Consider the following 17,695-nt stretch of genomic DNA (forward strand, 5'->3'; position numbering starts at 1 on the left):
CCTCCCCTCCCCCACGCCCCCGCGGGCTCCCAACGCCCGTTCGCCGGCCCCGGCCCAGCCTGGCTCACTCACATCGGCTCCAGTAACTTAGCCAGCCAGGACTTGAGGGCATCCACATCCTCTATGAGCATGGTGCAGGGAAGGCGGGCTCGGCCGCCGCTCTTCTTCAGGCCTGCCGTGGGTCCCCGCTCGCCGCCTCCTCACGCTCTCTTCACAGGCTCTGGTACCCTAGCCCACCGGGCATCTTAGGAGACTTCAATCTACTCCCCTGGCCAGGGCCTAACAGGAACTAACCCAAGAGCCTCACTCAACCTAGCCCGAAGGCGAAAATGGGCGGGAGAGAGCGCGGAGCGGCGGGCATGACAACCAATAGAAAAGAGAGGGCCGTGCGCGCAGGTCCAATGAAAAGGCTCGCTCTCCCCGCCGGCCGGCAGTGCCCAGTTAGGGAGGAGGGATATAGCAAGGTAGGTAGAGAGCTTAAGTGAACTCCTGGTGCAAGATGGTATCTTGGAGAAGGTGCTGTGCCTCTTAAAGGAGCCGCGACGCCTCTCTTGACCACGCCGCTGCCGGCCGCGAAATACCGGTGTCTGCTATTGGGAGTGCCTGGGGGAACCCGGCGAGCCCCTCATGCTGGTTCCTTCCTCTCGTTTTTCCTGGAAACACACTCTCGTGTCCCGAAATGACTCAGCTGTAGTAAATCTGCAATACAACGTGCAATACGTTCAGGTTCCACACATTGCAAAGAATGCAAAATCTTACTTTTCTTTTTCATTACACCCTCATTTTGATCGGCACTCATGCTTGTATTTTTTGCCGCTAAACTTAAATTACGCAGAATGTTTCTTGACAACCATGCCGGGGATCCAGTAATCCTCATTTTTAAAACGTGGCGCACAGATGTAAAAGGTTAAGGCCATTTCAATCTTATTAGTAATATTAATAAATGCTTTACTTAGGAAGAAAAAATGATTCTAATAAGGTTTTGTTTTTAAAACTTTTTATTGCATATCTAAAATTTAGCATTTTTTGTTTTGATTTGATCTTTGCAGGGAGAATTTTGACGGCACACAAAAAAAGTTTAAAAAAAAATAGTAAAGACAAATTAGAAATTACCAAAATAGGCAATTTAGTTTGAACTAGGTAAGAACTTCCTTTTGGTGTTCTGAAATTACTGGCTTAGCACTGGTGTTAGAATATTTAGTAACGAATTCTGAGCCTGTGTTATGTGCATGCACTAAGGCACTAGGAGTCCAGTGGTGAACAAAGGGAAAGTGAACAGTTTTTGGAGTAATGCACTGTAATAATAACATTGTGAATAACTGATGAACACACATTTTATATAAAAGAGATGGATCAGCCCAGAATAAGTAGGTTCTCTAAATATACTGTGTGTAGAGCAGGTATAGGCAAGCTTTTTCTGTAAAGGGCCAGATAGTATTTTTTATTTTGTAGCAACTACTCAACACATAATGCCTGGACATGGACAATATGTAAACAAATGATTGTGGCTGGATGCAATAATATGACAAAGTTTCAATTTTATGTAGTTTTTCACATCGTGAAATATTGTTTTAATTTTTCCACCTCTTAAAAAAGTAAAAGGCAAGACAGGAGATGGTGGCTCACACTTGTAATCCTAGCTACTCAGGAGGCAGAGATTAGGAGGATTGCAGATCAGGCAAATAGTTTGTGAGACCCCCATCTTGAAAATATCCAACACAAAAAAGTGCTGGTGGAGTGACTCAAGGTGTAGGCCCTGAGTTCAAACCCCAGCATCAAAGGAAAGGCTTTGTAACCTCACAAGTGTACAAAAACAAGTGCCAGCAGGGTTTGGCTTGCTGGCAGGGGTTTGGGCACCCCTTATATAGAGCACTAAAAAATGGAAGTGCACTTAGAAATCATCTCATGAACCTCCTGGACTAACACTCTTCCTACAACTTTGTAAATGAGGAAAATAAATCCAAAGAGACGAACTGATTCACTTAGAATCACATGTTTGTAGATGGGTTAGCCAGAGCTTCTGACAGCTAGCCCAGAGCTTTCTCACATCCAAGGTTGTCTCTTCCTCTCTCTTCTCCTTCTTCCTTTTTGCTTACTCACCTTTTCCTTTTCCTTCTTTCCACAAAGAAGATGAAGTGTAACCCCCAAATGACATAAATTTGAAAAGGGAAAGGTACAAGTGACTTGATTAAGCCTAAGGCTAGTACCTGATAGAAATGGAACAGGAATTGCCTTTATCACAGTAAGTCACTCCTTTGCAAGAATGTCAAAATGCTTTTCAAATGTATTGATAGACAAATTTCATAGGTTTGATTTCCGAGGTGAAGGCACTGACATAGCAACTTCCTGGTGACTAGACATCATGTAACCAAGCACATTAGAAAGCACAATCATGATTATGGTGGTGAGATTGGTGTTTGGGAACCCTGGGTAATCTTCCCCCTTTCTCTACTGAAATGTCATGTTTCTTTTGTGAATTAAGTACATTAGGTAAACGGATATTAGGATTATTGCTTTGAATGTGGATATTGAATCCCAAACTGTATCTTAAAATAATTAGCATCCATAAAAGACTTGCTTTTCCAGAAGTAGAAAGTGGGATACAATAAAGTTAATCCACTGCCATGCTTGGCTCACTTCATTTGCTAGATGGTTTAGATTTGGTCAGCAGCCATGAGCCAGAATTTTTGCATTTACTTTATTCTGTAGCACGCATTGTGTGCACAGAACCAATTCACCTGCGGTCCATGAATGGATGGGGTACTGACGTCAGCCATGCAGGTGTTAGGCTACCCTGAGTGTAGCATATGTGTATATATATATACGTATATATATATATATATATACGTATATATATATATATATATACGTATATATATATATATATATGTACTAATTCAATGTGCATCTAATGAATGCTAGTTACTGTGTTGAGGCAGACACAAAATTTTGAAGTGATAATCTATTCGCTGAGCTTTATGGAAGCTAAACCTTTGGGGAACTCAGAATCTGGTGGCCTAATAGTCAGGCATTAGAGGGAATAATTAATGGTCGGAGTTTAAGTTGTTGAGCACATACTCTATATCCACCCCATGCTAAGTATTTCAGCACATTGTTACCTTTCTTCGTCCCACCACCCCAATTTAATAGACATTGTTCATAAACGACAACTGTATCCCAGAAAGATCTTGAAAATAATGAGTGGAAGGGTAGTGTTAACCACACTTGTTTGACTCCAAGTCCGCACCTATAACCGTCATTAAATCACCTTAGTAGCAAACATTAAAAATTGAAATATGTGGTTCATTCAAAATTCATTCAACAAATATTCATGGAGCCCATTACCATCTGTTAGTCACTATTCTTGTGTAACAGAGAGTAAGACTGACTTTAAATAAAATGTCTTTCCTTAAGGTATATACTTAACATAGGTTGACTTAGAGTTCTCTTAACTTTTTTTTTAATCCACAGAGCAAAAAGCCAATTTATCTAAGAGAGATTATTAATAAGAGGCAATGAAAAGACAGAGTAGCTACAAGAAGAGCAGACATTTCAATTAGCTTCATTCAAACCATGTTCCCTTTCTTGCTTTCAGGGTACACTGGCCTCAACCAGGAAGAACTATTAGCTTTGGGATTTCATACAACTGTTGACAGAGGCAGTTAGAGCCCCCCCAAAGTAAGGTGGATCAGGTCAGCAAATTTTTTGTCCTTATTCTGCATTTTGTGGCTAAGAGCTGACTCAGACATGCAGTAAGAGAGGAGAGTCATTTTTATTTTCTCTGTGAAATTTACAAATACAACCTGCTTCCTTTACGTGCAGTTAAACTAAGCTTTGTAGAAACTCAAACTAGGAAGCTCATGCTTGTTTGCACATCCATAGATGATCGTCCAATTAAACAGCACTCCCATCAAAACGTCAGTTTCCCTGAGACTGAGTCACCTGGAGCAGCTCATCTGGCTCAGAAGAATGTCACTTTTAGTAAATCTCTGGAATCTTAGTTATGCAAAGACAAATGGCAAGTAAACTTGAAGAGCTTCTTTCTTGTGGAAATGTACATATTTGTTTTCCTGGAGAACTGTGTATAAGAGGTTTTAAAGTGTTTTGCCACAGGGCATACCTATAAGAATGTCTAGTCTATATGTGAGTGAGTGTATGTGTGTACTCACAATACGGAATACTGGCTCATTCATAGCATGCTGGTGGTAATGTAAAATGGCACAGCCTCTCTGAAGAGCAGTTTGGCAGTTCCTTGAAAACTAAACCTGTAACTACCATATGACCCAACAATTGCACTCCTGGGCATTTATCCCAGAGAAATGAAGCCTTATGTTCACACGCTAAAACCCATACACAAATGTGTAACAGCTTTATTTGTAATAGCCAAAAAACATTTGGGATAAGTCCAGGTGTCTTTTAACAGGTGAATGGGTAAACAAACTGTGCTACATATATAACACGGAATACTACCTGGCTATAAAAGAAATGAACTATTGGTACTTGCATCAGCTTGAGTGAATTACACTGAGTGAAAAAGCCAATACCCAAAGTTTACATACTTTATAATTTCATTTAAATACCATTTGATCACCTCAGGTTTTTTTTTTTTTTTTTTTTTTTTTTTTGCAGTGCTGAGGCTTGAACTCAGAGCCTTCACCTTGAGGCACTCCACCAGCCCTTTTCTGTGATGGGTTTTTTCAAATTATTTACCTGGGCTGGCTTTGAATTGTGATCGTCCTGACCTCTGCCTCCTGAGTAGCTAAGATAACTGGCATGAGCCACCAGCACCCACCTGAAATATCAATTTTAAAATTGGAGGACAGAGATGGGAGGTGACTTCTGTGTCTGGGTCATAAAAAGCCTAGCATTTCTTGTTCTAGGGAAAGCCAGTCACCATGTTGCAAGAGGTCAAGCAGTCCCATGGAGAAGCCCCCATAGTAACTGAGAGCTTCGTCCTTCAGAGAAGGTGGGTGTGATTTAAAAGAGCCAAATGAGGGATCCCTAATGAGGGATCTCTGTGATATTAGAACTGTTCTGTATCTTGACTGTGGTGCTGGATTCAAGGGTGTTAACCTTGTGTGTGTGTGTGTGTGTGTGAGTGTGTGTGTGTGCGCGCGCGTGTGTAGACAGAGACACAAAAGAATACAAGTAAAACGTAGTAAAATCAGTATTCTGATTCTAATATTATACTACAGTTTTTCAAAATACTACTTTTGGAGGAATTTAGGAAAAGTGTGTGAAGGCTCTCTGCATTATTTACATTACAGTGGCAAAGGACTTTACAACTATCTCAAGTTTAAAAAGCTGCTTCAGCCCGGTGGCAGTGGCTCACACCTATAATCTTAGGTACTTGGGAGGCTGAGATTGGGAAGGTTGAGGTGGGAGGCCAGTCTGGGCAAATTTCTAAAATAACCAGAGCAAAACATATTGGAGGTGTGGTTCAAGTGGTAGAGTACCTGCTTTGCAAGCATGAAGCCCTGAGTTTAAAAACTGCTAGTTCTTGGCTGGGGACATGGCTCACATGGTAGAGCGTCTGTGTAGCAAGCTCAAGGCTCTGAGTTCAAACCCCAGTACCAAAAAAAAAATGTTGCTGCACATGTTGAGAAAAGTGTCACCAGAATAAAAAGTTGACAGTGGCATCTCTGGTATGTGGTTACTAGAAGTAGTCTTTGTCCATTCTTCAGGAGTTCCGGGTTCTCCCTGAACCTATATCGGGACCCAGGTCTACTATCTCTGCAGATTAGAAAAGCATCTAGGAGAAATGTGCAAAGTTCCACTTCAGAAGTGACATTTTTCAGGAAGCACAAAACAGCAAAAGCAGTTTTCAAAAGACTGACCAGTTCCCTCTGGTTATCTTTTTGCCATTTCTTCTTTGGATTGAATGAATCCTTTGGGATTTGAACACATCAAATAGTAACTCATACTTCTTGGGTGCCAGGCACTTTGCCGTGTGACATTGCATGGATTAGCCTCTTTCAGTTCCTGCATTCAGAATTTCTTTATTTCAAGAGGTATTGATTGAAAACAAATTATAGGCAAAGTCCTGTGATAGGCCCTGGGGATACAACAGTGAAGACAGGCATATAGATCTGTTTTAGCAGGAGAATGATGATAAATAGCTATCTAATATGTCTAAAAAACAAAAAACAGAGAGAGAGAGAGAAAAGGAAAGAAAGGAAGGAAGAAGAAAGAAGGAAGGAAGAAAAGAGAGAAAGAAGGAAAGAAAGGAAGGAAGGAAGAAAGAAAGAAAAAGAAAGAAAAGTATTGGGATTTAGATCCATGTGTACTTTCTTTCTACATTGGATCAGGGCTGGTCTGTGACCAACAGAACATCTTAGAAGTGACAGCCAGTGACTTACGAATCTAGGTCATAAAAAGCATTGTAACTTCTACATTAGCTGTCTTGAAAGCCAATCATTGTGTTGCAAGAAACTCAAGCAGCCTGGTGGAGAGGTCCACAATGAAAGGAACTGAGACCTCTTACCAACAGCCAGGACTACCTTCCCAGGCCTATGAGGCAGCCATGTCCAAAGCAGTCCCTTCAGTCTCAGTCAAAGCTTCAGATGACTGTAGTCCTGACTTCTATCTCACGAAAGCCCCTAAGCCAATCAAGTTCCTCCCAAATTCCTGACCTACAGAAACTCTGATGGTAAATGATTTGTTGATTTAAGTCACTAAGTTTTGGACTAACCTTTAGGTAGTGATAGATATTTTTTGTTGTGTTTGAGACAGAATCTCACTGTACAACCTAGGCTGGCCTTGATCTTACAATTCTCTTGCCTCTTTATCCTTAGTGCTTGGATTATAGGCATGAGCTACCTTGCAGGGCTCACAAGCAGTTTTGGTGACTCAGCGTTACATTGACCATATGAACTTGTGACATAGCTTTGAAAGCTGTGTGGAATGTTGACAAAACAGCAGGCTGATTCTCATGGATACTGAGTTGAGTAGCATGACTGAGTGATTTATAATTCCCAAGAATTTTGAATATTTCTACTTTAGACGAAATGTAGACAGTAGGGGCTTTCCAAAATTTTGCACCTGAGAAGTGCAAATTGTTTTATTTGGTTACATTTGTCTGAAATATAAAGGCAGGCTTCCAGGTGTGGCTCAAGTGATAGAGCGCCTGCCTACTAAGCATGAGGCTGAGTTCAAACCCCAGTACTGCCAAAAACAAAAACAAAAACAAATTAACCAAAGCAAGATGATTTCACACTTAAAAAAAAAAAAAAAAGCCAGGGACTGGTAGCTCACATCTGTAATCCTAGCTATTCAGAAGGCAGAGATCAGGAGGCTTGAGGCTCCAAGCCAGACCCCAGGCAAATAGATCATGAGACCCTATCTTGAAAAAACCCTTCACAAAAGAGGGCTAGTGGAGTGACTCAAGCATAAGAGCACCTGCTTAACAAGTGAGAGGTCCTGAGTTCAAATCCCAGTGCTGCCAAAACAAAAACAAAAAAGGCAGGTTTCCTAATTAACATTGCTGCTTGCTCCTAGTTTGTGGCAATCAGATTTAGAATTTTCATTAATTCACTGACCAAAGTGACTTCCAATAGTCTTCCATTTTCTTACTTGTTTGCCTTCTTAATATTTCTTCAATGTTTACTATGTGCCAGGCTTTGGATTAATCCCTTTACATGATGTAACTAATTTTATTCTCACGGAAAGCTGAAGAGGGAGGTGTTATCCTGTACGTCTTACACGAGAACTCAGAGGCCCCGAGGGTTGAAGTCATAGAGTAGGTCAGAACCTCAATCCAGACCCAAGCATCTTATTCCAAAGCCTTCCTGCCTAGGATGCCATCCTTGTTGACACATGAACTTTGTCAGAAGTTGCACACACAGAGGCTCCAATGTCAACTAAACTTGTCAATCCTAGAAGGATTTTTTCTTTCTTCTCTTTATACTTCTACTCTCTGTTTGCATCCTTTAAAACATAAGTGTTTACCATTCAGGAAGGATAAAGATAAAAGGTGGATGTAAGAGAAGAAAATCATTTAAAGCCAAAAGGTGTTTAATAGAGTAGGGAGGTAGTTACTAAGTGCAACATGCCTTAGATCAGAGGTCCTCACAGGACCTTATTAGCTAAAGGTAGAGAAGTTATGTAATTGCATGGAAAACAAGAACAAAAGGACTCGAACACAAGCCTAAAATAATTACGTCTTTATGGATCTAAATTTAGAAATGTTGACAATTTACTAAATTGAGTGGAGTGACCAGTGGGGCAAGTTTGGAAAAAAACAAAATCAGGGAGGGAATGAGTTCTGTTACGGAGTTTTAATGAATGAGTGTTATTTGGTTTGACAGTCAGAAAAGATATAGTATGCAATTACGTGGTGTTAACCAGCTAGATTAGGACAGGGAAGAGATTCTTATGAGCACAGATAAGCTTTTTCTAGTTTTTAATTTGTTTTTTGGTGGTACTGGTATTTGAACTCAGGGCCTCATGCTTGCTAGGCAAGCACTCTACCACTTCAGCCATTTTATTTTGTTTTATTCGTATGTGCATACAATGTTTGGGTCATTTCTCCCTTCCCCCTCCCCTCTGCCCCCCCTTCCCTCCACCCTCCTTGATACCTGGCAGAAACTATTTTGCCCTTATCTCTAATTTTGTTGAAGAGAGAGTATAAGCAATAATAGGAAGGAACAAGGGGTTTTGCCAGTTGAGATAAGGATGGCTATACAGGGAGTTGACTTGCACTGATTTCCTGTACATGTGTTACCTTCTAGGTTAATTCTTTTTGATCTAACCTTTTCTCTAGTTCCTGGTCCCCTTCTCCTATTGGACTCAGTTGCTTTAAAAGTATCTGCTTTAGTTTCTCTGCGTTAAGGGCAACAAATGCTAGCTAGTTTTTTAGGTGTCTTACCTATCCTCACCCCTCCCTTGTGTGCTCTTGCTTTTATCATGTGCTCAAAGTCCAATCCCCTTGTTGTGTTTGCCCTTGATTTAACGTCCGCATATGAGGAAGAACATACAATTTTTGGTCTTTCGGGCCAGGCTAATCTCACTCAGAATGATGTTCTCCAATTCCATCCATTTACCTGCGAATGATAACATTTCGTTCTTCTTCATGGCTGCATAGAATTCCATTGTGTATACATACCACATTTTCTTAATCCATTCGTCAGTGGTGGGGCATCTTGGCTGTTTCCATAACTTGGCTATTGTGAATAGTGCTGCAATAAACATGGGTGTGCAGGTGCCTCTAGAGGAACCTGTGTCACATTCTTTTGTATATATCCCCAAGAGTGGTATTGTTGGATCATATGGTAGATCAATGTTTAGCTTTTTAAGTAGCCTCCAAATTTTTTTCCGGAGTGGTTGTACTAGTTTACATTCCCACCAGCAGTGTAAGAGGGTTCCTTTCTCCCCACATCCTCGCCAACACCTGTTGTTAGTGGTGTTGCTAATGATGGCTGTTCTAACAAGGGTGAGGTGGAATCTTAGTGTGGTTTTAATTTGCATTTCCTTTATTGATAGAGATGGTGAGCATTTTTTCATGTGTTTTTTGGCCATTTGAATTTCTTCTTCTGAGAAAGTTCTGTGTAGTTCACTTGCCCATTTCTTATTGGTTCATTAACTTTGGGAGAATTTAGTTTTTTAAGTTCCCTATATATTCTGGTTATCAGTCCTTTGTCTGATGTGTAGCTGGCAAATATTTTCTCCCACTCTGAGGGTGTTCTCTTCAGTTTAGAGACCATTTCTTTTGTTGAGCAGAAGCTTTTTAGCTTTATGAGGTCCCATTTATCTATGCTATCTCTTAGTTGCTGTGCTGCTGGGGTTCCATTGAGAAAGTTCTTACCTATACCTATTAATTCCAGAGTATTTCCTACTCTTTCTTGTACCAACTTTAGAGGTTGGGGGTCTGATATTAAGATCCTTGATCCATTTTGAGTTAATCTTGGTAAAGGGTGATATACATGGATCTAGTTTCAGTTTTTTGCAGACTGCTAACCAGTTTTCCCAGCAGTTTTTGTTGAAGAGGCTGGTATTTCTCCATCGTATATTTTTAGCTCCTTTGTCAAAGACAAGTTGGTTATAGTTGTGTGGCTTCATATCTGGGTCCTCTATTCTGTTCCACTGGTCTTCATGTCTGTTTTTGTACCAGTACCATGCTGTTTTTTATTGTTATTGCTTTGTAATATAGTTTGAAGTCAGGTATTGTGATACCTCCAGCATTGTTCTTTTGACTGAGTGTTGCCTTGGCTATTTGTGGCCTCTTGTGTTTCCATATAAATTTCACGGTAGATTTTTCAATCTCTTTAATGAATGTCATTGGAATTTTGATGGGAATTTGCATTAAACATGTAGATTACTTTTGGGAGTATAGCCATTTTTAGCATGGGAGATCTCTCCACTTTCTATAGTCTTCCTCAATCTCTTTCTTCAGAAGTTTACACTTCAGCCATTTTGACAGCTGCTTTTTCCATTTTAATCAGACTAACTTCCCAAAAATAATGTCAAAAGTAGCTGACTTTTTAAAGTGCATAGTGTATGTCACACATTATATATTCATATACAATATATGTGTATACATTAAATATTTGCATATAAAACATGCATAAACAGGGTTTATACACATATTGTTTCTTTAATTCTCATTGCAATCCTATGAGGTACATACTATTATTACCTTTATTGGTTAGTTGAATTTCCTGATGTCATCCAGCTAGTAAATAGTGAACTGAATGTGTTTGATTCAGATTCTGAGCTCTTGTCCACTATGCTACCTTTCTAATTTCATTTATTTAGAAACAATATTCCACATGGGTTAGCAAATAATTTATAGTTCTCAATTAAAAACTACATTATGAAGTAGTAATAATTTTTTTTTTGGTCGTACTGGGGTTTGGATCTGGGGGCCTTGTGCCTTCTAGACAGGAGTTCTACCACTTGTGCCATGTCCCTAGCCCTTTTTGCTTTTGGTACTTTTAAAACAGGACCTCGAACCTGGACCTTGATCCTCCTAGTTACACTTCCCACATAGCTGGGATAATAGCAGCATGCTACCTCTCCCAGCTATTGGTTGAGATGGAGGTGGGTTGGGCGCGGGGAGTCTAACTAACTTTTTGCTTGGGCTCACCTCAAACCATGATCCTCCAAATATCTGCTTCTCAAAAGCAGCTAGGATTACACATGTGAATCACCACTCTTGGCTATGAATTTTATTTTCTAACTAGCTCTTGAATTTGTTCACCTTTTTCCACCTTGACTGTCACCAGTCATATCCATGTCCTCTGGACATCCTCTGTAGCCTCCAGTTTCCACTGTTGCCTTTTCCTTCTTTATCACAATGAACTTCATAAAGCGGAAGGAGGAACATCTCCTTCTTGCTTAAAACCCTTCTATGGCCTCCCCTTGCTCCCACTGCTTTCATATATCTGCCTTTTTCTCTAAACTTCATGTTCTGTGAAAGCTGGCACTGTGCCTGCTTTGCCAGTGTTGTATCTCCAGCATCAAGTTGGTGCCTGGTACATAATAGAAGCTAAATGAATTTTTGTTGAATGAATGACCTTCTTTTTTTTTGTGGTGGTGGGTTCAAACCCAAGGCTTCACACATACTAAGTGAGCACTGTATACCGAGCTACACCCCCAAACTCCAAATGACTTTTAGAAAGAGGAACTTAGTAACTTAAATAGGAAAATTAAAAAGAGTAAATTTATAGGCACGAATGCAGGTTTTACATACTTTGCTATCCATAATTTCTGTTTATTGTTTCATTCTCTTTGGATGGTAAGCTCCATGAGGGCAGTAACCATTTCTGTTTTGTTCCCCACTCTATTCTAGTTCTATGTTAGGTTCATGGGAAGTACTTAGTAAATATTTGTTATATGAGTAATTTCAATTATCCATGTGAATTGAAAGGTGATGAATCAAAGATGACCAATAGTACAGGTTAGGACAGGATTGAAACATGAAACTACAACATTAGTTGTAAGAGCTGTGAAGGATGAGACTTTTTCATTCATTCAAAATATAAGGCACCTACCAGGCACCAGACACTGCTATGCAGCCTTTACTGTGAGTTTGAAATCTGGTGATAAACAGGCAATCAAATTTAGTGAGAGAAATTTTGCAAGGGCAGGCAAGAAGGGGCACTTCAGGGAATATTTAGGAGACATTTAATCCAGACGTGGGTAATTTCTAGATTGTTGGTAGCTAAAGGAAGAGGGTATGGAAAGAAATGGACAATATTTGGATGCATAAGAGCCTAAAGGCAGGAAAGCCAGTGGTAGACTGACTATAGCTTAGACTTCCTTCTTCCTTTCATCCAACTGATTTTTGTTGAGCCCTTATCATATGCCAGGCATTGTATTACGCCATTGTCAAATTTGTATTTCAAAACTAGTCGTTAAAAAATGTGAAAAAAAGTTTTTTCTTTAGTCGTTTTGGTAGACACACTTTTTTCTTTTTTTTCTTTTGGTAGAGACACTTCTGAATTGTTTTTTCCTCTTAAAAGTGCTTTGTAGATACTTAATATTTACTGGATCAAGCACTGCGTGTGACTAATCTGACCACTATGTAGTAAAAGCTTTCTGTTAGCGCTGTTCAATACAACTTTTTGTGACAATGGAAAATATTTTACCACGCTTGCACCATCCAGTATGGTAGCCACTAGCCACGTGTACTGTTGAGCATTTGAAATGTGGCTAGTGAGACTGAAAAAAACAGTTTAATATCTTATTTAATGTTAATTAATTTTAATTTAAATTACCACATGTAACTAGAGACTACAGTACCGCAGTCTAAAAGGTCTGAGGCTGGCACTGGGAACAGGAAGGTTTTCAGCCCCTCGCATAAAAATGCAGGTTGTTAGTAAAGGGTTAATTAAATGTCTTAAGTGCTGAGCTGTTCAGTGTGCCACCAACAGTAATAAATATCTGTGCATAGTGGCAAGCCATAATTAGCACCTAAGTTACCGAACAGTAATCAACTTCGCAGCCTGGCATACTTAGCAAGACAGCCAAGTCTGCGGGGTGAAATACTCACTTCTCTAACCCCACCCTTTCCATGGTGCACTCGCCGCATTCGGCAGTCCCGAGTTGCATTATGGGCTATGTAGGTCACCGTGCGCGTGAAGTCACTGCCGGCGTCTCTCGTCATCTGAGCGGACTACGTCGGGGCGATTTATGTTAGTCCGGTGTTTTCTGGGAATTGTAGTCCATTGCTGCCTGTGGACCCTCAGCTCTCGCTATTTGGGAACTACAATTCCCGGTGGGCCACGAGACGCACTGTAGTTAATAGTGAGCTGTGCGATTGCCTCAGCAGGTGTGAAGTGTGTGCTTCAGTGTCGTGGGAGACTTGCGTCCCCGAGAGGGAGGGGAAAGGTTAAAACACTCCTTGAGTGGGGTTGCCGGGTCACTGTCGCGGATTTTCAGAGCCTGCTGGGCGGCGCCATGGCGGTGAGTTTGGGCGGGAAGAGTCCTCTCGGTCGGGCCTAGGAACCCGGCTGGTCAGTCACTGAGGCTTTCCATGTGCTAGCCATTGGCTTGAAGGGAAATCTGTCCTTTTACCGCCACGCTTAAGGTGTGTGTATCCTGGAGAAATATTTGCCTTGCTAGCTGATGAGACAGGAAATGAGTGTCTTTAACTTGGATACCCTGTATTTCCCCGAAGCTTTAAAACAATCGAGGTGGACAGAGAGGAGTATGTAATGTTGACTGCTCCTTTAAGCAAAACATTGAGCGGCTCTCCTTAATGAGACAAAAGTCTACATTTTCAGGTGGTTTGTGAGTGTGCGTAGACTACATGCTAAAATACATGGAAAAATGCTATGTCAGGTGTGGATAAGCACCATGAAAAAAAAAAGAAACAGCAGGAAGTGGGACTAGGGAGTATAGGGAGTATACAGCTAAAATTTAAAACAGGGAGGTCAAACAACGCTTTGCTAAGGGGTGGGGGAAGCCATGCACCTACATGTGGGAGAGATTTTAGGCAGAGGCATCAGTAAGAGTGAAAAGCAAGGAAGGGCTGTATTGCAAAGGGCAGTGATCCAGGGGGAGATAATAGGTGTTTGTGTATTGGGTGAGGGGAAGTTGTAGTGCTCTGTGGTGGGTGGAGGTCATATAAGGCCTCATAGATCACTGTAAAAGCATTGATATTAATCTAGAACTCATTGGAATATTTCACATAAATGACAAAACATTCTGATTTCTGTATTGAGGGGGAAGAATAATTAGAGGTGAAAGGAGATAGTTCTGAGTAACCAGTTGAGAGAGGCTGGGTACTTGGGCCAGGATGGAAGTAATGGAGGTGATGAAAAATAATTGGATTCTAGATATTCTAGACTGTAAGGCTTACCAAGCATAAGGCTCTGAGTTTGAACCCCAATACACCAAAAAAAAAAAAAAAAGATATATTCTGAAGGTAGAGCCAACAATGTTTGCTGATGGGTTTGGAAAGCTGTGGGAGGAGCAGGTTTGGTTGGGGCTTGTGTGAGACTGGAGGTTCTTTATTCAGACATGTTAAGTTCAGGTTGCCTAACAGGCATTTCAGATGGAGTGCTGAGTAGGTGTTAGGTGTGTGAATTTGGAGATCCAAGGAGAAATGGGATCTAGATGGGAATATTGATATTTAAAGCCACAGGATTGGATGAGGTCACTGTTCATTGGGTATACATAGATTACACAAGAGATCCAAAAACTGAGATGGGAAATATCCAGCAGTGGCAACTGAGTAGGAAGGACTAGTGTGATAGGAAGGCAAACAGGATAATAGGGTATTCTGGAAACCAGGTAAGAGTTTTAAGGAAGAAAGAATGTTAAAAACTGTTAGTTGATCAAGTAATGAATGAAGACGGAGACTTAACTATTGAATTTAGAAACAGGGAGATAATTTAAACTGTGGTAGAGGTGAACAAAAGCCCGATTAAGGAGTGGATTCAAGCTGGGGTCATGTCTCAAGTGGTAGAGGCTTGCGTAGCAAGCACAAGGCCCAGAGTACAAACTCCAGTACCATCCAAAAAAAAAAAGGAGTGGGTTCAGGAACCAAAAACCTAAAGGAAAGAGGGTGTAAGAGGAATTATTTTCCCCATTTTACATTGAGGAGATCTGACCCTGCAAGGTTAAATATCCTTAGTAAAAAGCAATATAATTTATATTCGTATAACACTTTGCAGTTTACAGAAGACTATTTTCCAGAAAACAGTCTGGGGCAGTTGCGGGAGCATTGAGCTGTTAGAGGAAAACCTGGATAGAACCTGTCTAGATTGCATAGGTAGTAACTGGTGGAATAGGATATTGGCAAAGTAACAAGAGGAAGCAGAAGTAGGAGTCAAGGTGAGGGTGTCTGTCCAACTTCACCATTTTCTGGATTGAGCTGTGAGCTTCATATTTGCTGTCATTGAAATGATAATCACAGCTCTGCTTACTTCTTAGGGTTGCGAAGAGTAAGTTAGTGTTCATGAAAGTGTCTTAAGAACTGTAGAATGTTATGAATATGAGAAAAAGTTTACGATCTATTCCACTGGTTCTATATTAAGGTGATTTTTGCCTCCCAAAAGATCTCTGCCAATGTCTGGAGACACTTTTGGTTGTCACAGCTGGGTTGTGCTTCTGGTATCTAGTGGGTAAAAACCAGGGATGCTTCTAAGCATCCTGCAATGCATTGGACAGCCCCTGAAAGCAAAAAACTATTTGGCATAAATGTTAGTAGTATCAGAGTTCAGGAGTAAATATGTTAATACTAGATATTAATTTTTTTCCTTTGACCTTCAAGTTCAGTTTTTCTTCTGATTTTAAAAGAAACCAAAACATTTTCATGATCTCTGTATAAGTTGACCATTAGAAGTTGAACAGAATGTTTTAAGTGCCAGGTAGAAGTGACTTATTTTCTTTTGTTCCAGACCTCTTTGCCAGAACCCAGTTACATTGCTCCAGTCTAGCTGAATTTGCCAGGAAACCTGAAAGAGTGCACTTAACTGCATTTGCTGCACTATCCTAAATAAGACTGAGTTTCTGTTACCGAGGAAGAAAGGGGAAGAATGGATATTGTATAGGCAACTTGGTGTCTCAGTCACAGTTTTATTTTAAAAAGTCCTTGTATATTAGAATACACTGTAATAGAGAGCCTGGAAGCAGGTTACTTGTTAGGAAATTGTTTTGCAGTCTAAATGAAGGTGGTTGGTAGAAGGAGTAGAAGGGAGTGGACAGATGCTGGGTGTATTCTTTCTTGGAAAAGGAAATACCTTACGTAACTATACTTTTATGTAAACTAAGAGTACAGGTTTCTTAGTACCTTCAGTGAAATATATAATCCAATTCCTAATCCATGTTATTTCTTTATGGTCACAATCACAAAAAGCTGGTAATGTGTTATTTACTTCTCTTTTAAAATCTTTAAATGTTCAACAGATATTTATTAAGGGCCTATTATGAGGTGGACGTTGAGGATGCAATGAAAAGTGAGGCAGAGTTCCTACTGTGAGCAGACTAATACTGAGTTAGCGGAAACATTGATACCATTGTGTGACTAATGTTATAGGAGAAATACTGGTATGTAGGAACACATTAAGAGAGTTATCTTGCACTCTTTTTTTTTTTGTGGTACTGGAGTTTGAACTCAGGGTCCACACCTTGAGCCACTCCACCAGTCCTTTTTTGTGATGGAATTTTTCCCAGATAGGGTTGTGTGAACTATTTGCTCAGGCCGACTGTGAACTGCAGTCCTCCTGACTTCTGCCTCCTGAGTAGCTAGAATTACAGGCGTGAGCACCTGGTGTCCGGCTTATTTTGAACTCTTTAAGAATTCAAGGCAGGTAATTAGCTGAAACTGGAAGTTTGAGATAGCCAGGCAAATAGATTGTTGGGGTATGAGGGCAGATTGAATAGCTTGAATAAAGGCCCAGAGGAGAGAGAGGGAGCAGATTGTGGTACATGTGACAAGATGCAAATGGTTTAATAGGCCAAAGGTGGTGGTGGGCAAATATCAAGCAGGGTAAAGAGGGAGTGGTCTGGCAGAGATGAGACAAGAAGGGCCTTGAATGCCAGATTTAAGAGTATGGATTTTATCTGAAGAATAGTTGGGAGCCTCTGAAGGGGGATTCACAGTGAGATTTAAACTTTGATTTGATTGCTACACACAGCAGTGTGACCTGGACAGGATTTACAGAAACATAAAATTTGTTTTCTTTTGATTTTTTTTTTTTTCAAGACAAGGTCTTTTTGCATAGCCCAGGCTAGCCTTGAACTTGCCTTTTTCCTGCCTCAGTAATGTGATTATAACAGTGTGTCTAAGAAGGCAGTATATTTGTGATGTAACTAGAAAGCATTTTTAAAATTGTCGTGTGGAAGGGCAGAGGGAAGGAATGATTAAAAGAAACAGACCTATAGGTGACCTGGTGATGGCACTTATCTGATAGATTGTAAAATATGGGTAGAAACCAGGTATTTTCTCATGTAGAGATGCTGCAGAATCTGGAAATCTTAGCATTAGGAGAAGTGGAAGAAAGTTTAATTTCAGTTCAGACAATTTTATACTAGAAAGTAAAATTGTAGATTCTAGTACAAAATTCTGTTCTTAAAATAGAATTAGGTTTGTGTTTGGCCCACTGGCATTCAACTCTCACATCTGCTTATTCTGTAAGTGCCGTGTTCCCCTCCTATTAACAGGTAACTCTTCCATATAGAGTCACAGGCTGGGAATGAAACTCTAAATCTGTGCTGAATACATTCTGATAAATTTGAACGTATCTTT

At 40.4% G+C, this 17,695-nt stretch overlaps 2 protein-coding genes across 7 annotated transcripts in view; one reads left to right on the forward strand and one right to left on the reverse strand.

Moving 5' to 3' along the window:
* Positions 1-325, reverse strand: part of Rbm27 (RNA binding motif protein 27) — a 66,201-nt gene extending 65,876 nt beyond the window's left edge. For all 5 annotated transcript variants that reach the window (XM_074076728.1, XM_074076726.1, XM_074076727.1 and 2 more), the window contains exon 1: positions 73-325. In XM_074076728.1, the coding sequence (XP_073932829.1) occupies positions 73-131 (59 nt within the window). In that variant the 5' untranslated portion in view covers positions 132-325. The remainder of the gene's footprint in view (positions 1-72) is intronic.
* A 12,901-nt stretch (positions 326-13,226) lies between these two features.
* Lars1 (leucyl-tRNA synthetase 1) overlaps positions 13,227-17,695 on the forward strand; it is a 63,631-nt gene continuing 59,162 nt past the window's right edge. For both annotated transcript variants that reach the window (XM_074076730.1, XM_074076731.1), the window contains exon 1: positions 13,227-13,404. In XM_074076730.1, the coding sequence (XP_073932831.1) occupies positions 13,399-13,404 (6 nt within the window). In that variant the 5' untranslated portion in view covers positions 13,227-13,398. The remainder of the gene's footprint in view (positions 13,405-17,695) is intronic.

This window comes from Castor canadensis, chromosome 6 (genome assembly GCF_047511655.1).
Source record: "Castor canadensis chromosome 6, mCasCan1.hap1v2, whole genome shotgun sequence".
Lineage (NCBI taxonomy): Eukaryota > Metazoa > Chordata > Mammalia > Rodentia > Castoridae > Castor > Castor canadensis.